General features: G+C 52.7%; 1 protein-coding gene across 1 annotated transcript; it reads left to right on the top strand.

The window, feature by feature from the left end:
• The first annotated feature begins 681 nt into the window (after window positions 1-681).
• LOC119288617 (heptahelical transmembrane protein 4-like) lies at window positions 682-2,137 on the top strand. The gene is made up of 2 exons (XM_037568202.1): window positions 682-1,005; window positions 1,088-2,137. The coding sequence occupies exons 1-2, from the start codon at window positions 701-703 to the stop codon at window positions 1,956-1,958; spliced, it is 1,176 nt and encodes a 391-aa protein (XP_037424099.1). The 5' UTR covers window positions 682-700; the 3' UTR covers window positions 1,959-2,137.
• Window positions 2,138-5,010: the final 2,873 nt, after the last annotated feature.

The following is a 5,010-nucleotide window of genomic DNA, read 5'->3' as shown; positions in this document are numbered from 1 at the left end:
AGTTTGTTCAGAACATGAACACAGGGGGACGCTATGCTACTTCCCCAGTGGCAGCAACATTTCTCTGACGAAGTGTTCTATGATCACCATCCTTTTCTTCCGAGGAGAGTATTAAGCCGCCAGAGTTGAACCAATGCCTGTTTGCCGTCCAGCAGTCTTGCGTGTCTCCGGTCGGCTTGCTGAGAGAGCTACGAGTCTGTGACCAAACCACTACTGTTTTCCACGATCAATCGTGAAGCGGCAGCTGACATTAGTTACATCGTATGGTCGTCCGTGTTGGTAAAATTCACACTGTACTGTGACTTTACGTCGTCTGCCATTGATTGGTGTTGCAGGATACCGCGCTCAAAGAGTCAAAGTAGCCACCGGGAACAACGACAGGCTACATAGCAGCACACGAGCGCTCGTGGTCTGCCTATTACTATTAACTTGTGCCGGCGCTAATTGCTGGACCTGCGCCACGATCCATCGTTTTTTAAGCGTCCTGGTGTGCGCAGTTGCTCTAATCGGACCGTTTCAGGGCACCCATTTCCCACCTAAACTCGGTCACAATAAGTCAACACTAGAGCTTATATATACCCAGAGAAGCCCAAGCACACTGGAACCACACTCCAATCGCCTCCTCTCTACTTCTCCCTAGCTCGACCACACGAGATCGAGGTTAATTTTCCAAAGCCGGCTACCGAGCAGGACTGGGTGAATGGCTTCCACGGTGACGCTGCTGAGGAAGACGGCCGCCATACGGATGAGCGACGTCGCCGCCGTGGCGTCGTCACCAGCGGCGACGACGACGATGAAGTCGCTTTTGCTGGAGGGAAGCAAAGGCGGCGGCGGCGTGGCGAAGAGGTGCTGCGGGCGCAAGTGCGAGCTCGTCGGCTACGACGCTCTCCCGGCCTTCCTGCAGCACAACGAGTTCATCCTCCACTACTACCGCAGCGAGTGGCCCCTCAAGGAGGCGCTCCTCAGCGCCTTCGCGCTCCACAACGAGACCATCAACGTCTGGACGTAAGCCTCTCTGTCCGCCGAGCACGTACTTCCGGGACACGTCGCGCATGCGCTTTAGAAGCTGACGCGTGTTTTCTCGCAGGCATTTGATCGGCTTCTTCGTGTTCCTCGCGCTCACCGTGTGCGCCGCCACGATGGTCCCCATGGAAACCAGTGTGACCCACTCGGCGACATCCGCGGGCCTGGCGAACTGTACCGGCAACGGCGACCCCATGGTGCTGATGGCCTCCTACAGCACCAGTGGAGCGGCCGTGGCAATGCAGACGCTGCTGCGCCGCAACGTGTCCGTCTCCGGCGAGACGGACCTCGCGGCAGCGGCGGCGTTGTCGCTGTTGTCGGGAGAACACGGCCCGGTCGAGCGGTGGCCATTCTACACGTACCTGTGCGGCGCCATGTTCTGCCTGCTGATGAGCAGCGGGTGCCACCTGCTGGCGTGCCACTCGGAGCACGCCAGCTACGTGCTGCTCCGCCTCGACTACGCCGGCATCACCGGCCTCATCGTCACCTCCTTCTACCCGCTCGTCTACTACACCTTCCTCTGCGACCCCTTCTCCCGGACGCTCTACCTCGGCTCCATCACCGTGTTCGGCGCCGCCGCGGTGGCCGTGTCGCTGCTGCCGGTCTTCGAGGCCCCCGAGCTCCGATGGGCGCGCGCCGCGCTGTTCGTGTGCATGGGCGCGTCCGGCCTCGTGCCCATCGTGCACAAGATGCTCGTGTTCGGCGCACGGCCCGAGGCGGTGGTCACCACGGGATACGAGGTGGCCATGGGGGTGTTGTACCTGGCCGGCGTGCTGGTGTACGCCACGAGGGTGCCGGAGAGGTGGATGCCGGGCAGGTTTGACCTCGTCGGGCACAGCCACCAGCTGTTCCACGCGCTTGTCATCGCCGGCGCTTACGCGCACTACCATGCCGGCCTGGTTTACTTGAGCTGGAGGGACATGGACAAGTGCTGACCACTGTCGTGCACGGTCTGCCCGGACAAAGAATTTTGACGAAAGAAGTTCTAGTACTACAAGAATTGTGGTGTTATTGAGCTATACACAAACCTTTGCCAGAACCACAAAAGAACATCAAATTTCACACTTCTTGTGTATAAATAGACTTGACATATAACTAGTTCAATGCTCTTACTTTGCCGACAATATTTTTAGACATAAATATATCGATTCATACCAAATTACTATGAATAAATGGCCATAGTTGGAGTATAGCCGAAACTTAAAATGTAGCCCCACACGCTCTCAGACCTTGACTCCACAATTTGAGTCCCCCCCACCCCCTCCCCCAACAAAAAAAAAAACTCTAAAATTTGAGGATTTAAATTGAAGTGGTTCCTTACCGAACTCGTATAACTTAACTCCCCAAGAAGATTTAACACAAATTCATTTATTTAGGTCAATGACTTAAAGCTTCACTACTTCATAAAATGATATTTTGGGCACATAGTTCATCGGTTCCTTAACATGAGAACTAATCCAAACAAAATTACAAGAACAATTACACACTTTAACATGAAGACAACTTATTGCTACCACAAGTGCAATCAACACCTTTTCCATCTCCTTATGTTCACCATTAACACTTTTGCCCTTTGCTGTTGACTTCTTTGCCCTGGACACTTGTTTCTTCTCTTAATTCTAATGTAAAAAAATTGAACACTGCATCCTCTATAATCTCATCTCTAGTAGCAAGTGCACCAATATCCAATAGGCCTCTTTGAATCAATAGAATTCTACTTCCCAATACCAAAAGTTTAAACTTTTCTGCACAATATTTAAGCCAACATTGAGCTCACATTGCTTGAAACCGAAAAAAACACCCGCAAAATATTGCACTTACTTTGTCCTTTTCACACTTATAGTGGAACCATCTGGGAAGTTTCTTCGTTGTAGAGACCCGGTGCAGCACTGGTCGCCAACAGTCGTTGCATTTCATGAGTGGTAGAGGGAGCCAATGACTTGCTGGGTGACGGTTGTGCCCAGTCGAGCAGCTGATGAGGAAGAGTGGTGACAGGTGAACACTGAGATGAGGAGGACATCATGGGAGGAGCTCCGAAGGCGACGCGGGGCACTCTAGGTGGCCGCGCGGTTCTGTTCTCGATGAAATGCGGCTTCGTGGTGGCCATTCTCATTAAAAAGCCCGAGGCGGCGATGGGGCCTAGGAGCGATGATAAAGGCGGCGTGAGCGACCCACGAGTGAATCAAAGTGGGGCGGTAGGGCGGCGAGCGTATGGGGTGTCGGCGGAAGTGCTTAGTGGGCGCAAGAGGCAATGCTCTCGATGCCACCATGGAGGCGGACATGCAAAGGGAAGAGACAACCGAGCAAGGGGATGAGATCTTTTTTGCTGAGAACTTCGTTCAGACGCTCAAATTTGAGATCCACTAGAGGGTTCTCCTATTTTTTTCCGAGTTAAGGCCATGGGCACCAACATCCGCTTCAGCACAACTTTCCATCCTCAAACTAGCGGTTAAGTCGAGCGTGTCAACCAGATTCTTGAAGATATGCTCAGGGCTTGTGTGATCTCCTTCGGCATGAAGTGGGAGGATTGCCTTCCTTATGCTGAATTCTCCTACAACAACAGTTTTCAAGCAAGTTCGGGCAAGGCCTCATTTGAAATTCTGTATGGCAGGAAGTGCCGTACCCCTCTCAACTGGTCTGAAACCGGTGAACGTCAGCTTTTGGGTAATGACTTAATCACAGAGGCAGAGGAAATGTGCAAAGTCATTCGTGATAACCTCAAAGCAGCCCAATCCCGTCAGAAAAGCTACTATGCTAGTAAGCACCGTGATTTGGATTTTGAGATCAGAGATCATGTTTACCTCCGCGTCTCTCCTATGAAAGGTACTCGTCGCTTCGGTATCAAAGGGAAGCTTTCCCCCAGATACGTGGGACCTTTCAAGATTGTCAGCAAGAGAGGCGATCTCGCCTATCAACTCGACCTTCCTTCAAACTTTGCAAATGTTCATGACGTGTTCCATGTCTCTCAGCTTCGAAAGTGCTTCAAGACTCCTAACCGCACCGTCAACTTCGAGGACATTGAGCTCTAAGAAGATCTTTCCTATCGTGAGCACCCCATTGCTATTCTTGAAGAGACAGAACGCAAGACTCGCAATAAGTCAATCAAATTCCTCAAAGTCAAGTGGTCACATCATTCCGACCGTGAAGCTACCTGGGAACGCGAGGATCACCTCCGTTCTGAGTACCCGGCGTTCTTTCAGTCCTAGATCTCGGGACGAGATCCTTTCGTAGTGGTGGAGTGTTGTAACACCCCGGATATGACTTTCCCAATTTGTACTCCAACTCTTGCCGTTTCCGGCGTTAAGTTATTTTATTTTCTCGGGTTCGGGTTTTTGTCTCCGTGTGTTGTTGTCGCTGTCATGCATCTCATATCATGTCATCATGCACATTGCTTTTGCATACGTGTTCATCTCATGCATTCGAGCTTTTTTCCCGTTGTCCGTTTTGCATTCCGGCGCTCCGTTCTCCTCCGGTGGTCATTTCTAGCTTTCTTTCGTGTGTGGGGATTAAACATTTCCGGATTGGACCGAGACTTGCCAAGCGGCCTTGGTTTACTGCCGGTAGACCGCCTGTCAAGTTTCGTATCATTTGGACTTCGTTTGATACTCCAACGGTTAACCGAGGGACCGAAAAGGCCTCGTGTGTGTTGCAGCCCAACACCCCTCCAATTTGCCCCAAAACCCATCTAAACCTGCTCCATCATCTAGAGCGTTCGATCACGATCGCGTGGCCGAAAACCGCACCTAATTTGGACTCTCCTAGCTCCTCCTACCTATAAAACTAGCCTTCCCCAAAAAATTTCGGACCATCCTACCCTAAATCTAGCCCCCCTCGTCTCTCCACGCGCCGGACGTGTCCGGACGCGCCGGACATCACCACCGCCGCGAATCGCGCGCCGCCACATGGCCGCACCGCGCCCACATTGCCGCCTCTGTCCCGCCGGCCCGCTCGGCCCGGCCGGGGCCCCCGAAGCCCATCGGCTCGCCC

The sequence above is a fragment of the Triticum dicoccoides genome, chromosome 4A, assembly GCF_002162155.2.
Source record: "Triticum dicoccoides isolate Atlit2015 ecotype Zavitan chromosome 4A, WEW_v2.0, whole genome shotgun sequence".
NCBI classification, from domain to species: domain Eukaryota; kingdom Viridiplantae; phylum Streptophyta; class Magnoliopsida; order Poales; family Poaceae; genus Triticum; species Triticum dicoccoides.
Note: the sequence above shows the minus strand (reverse complement) of the source record. Positions and strands in the feature narration are given on the sequence as shown.

What these genes read in the sequence shown, in the direction of transcription:
- LOC119288617 (XM_037568202.1), top strand. Translation starts at nt 701, where the DNA reads ATGGCTTCCACGGTGACGCTGCTGAGGAAGACGGCCGCCATACGGATG. An exon ending in GAGACCATCAACGTCTGGAC is followed by an intron (nt 1,006 to 1,087) that starts GTAAGCCTCTCT and finishes GTTTTCTCGCAG; the next exon opens with GCATTTGATCGGCTTCTTCG.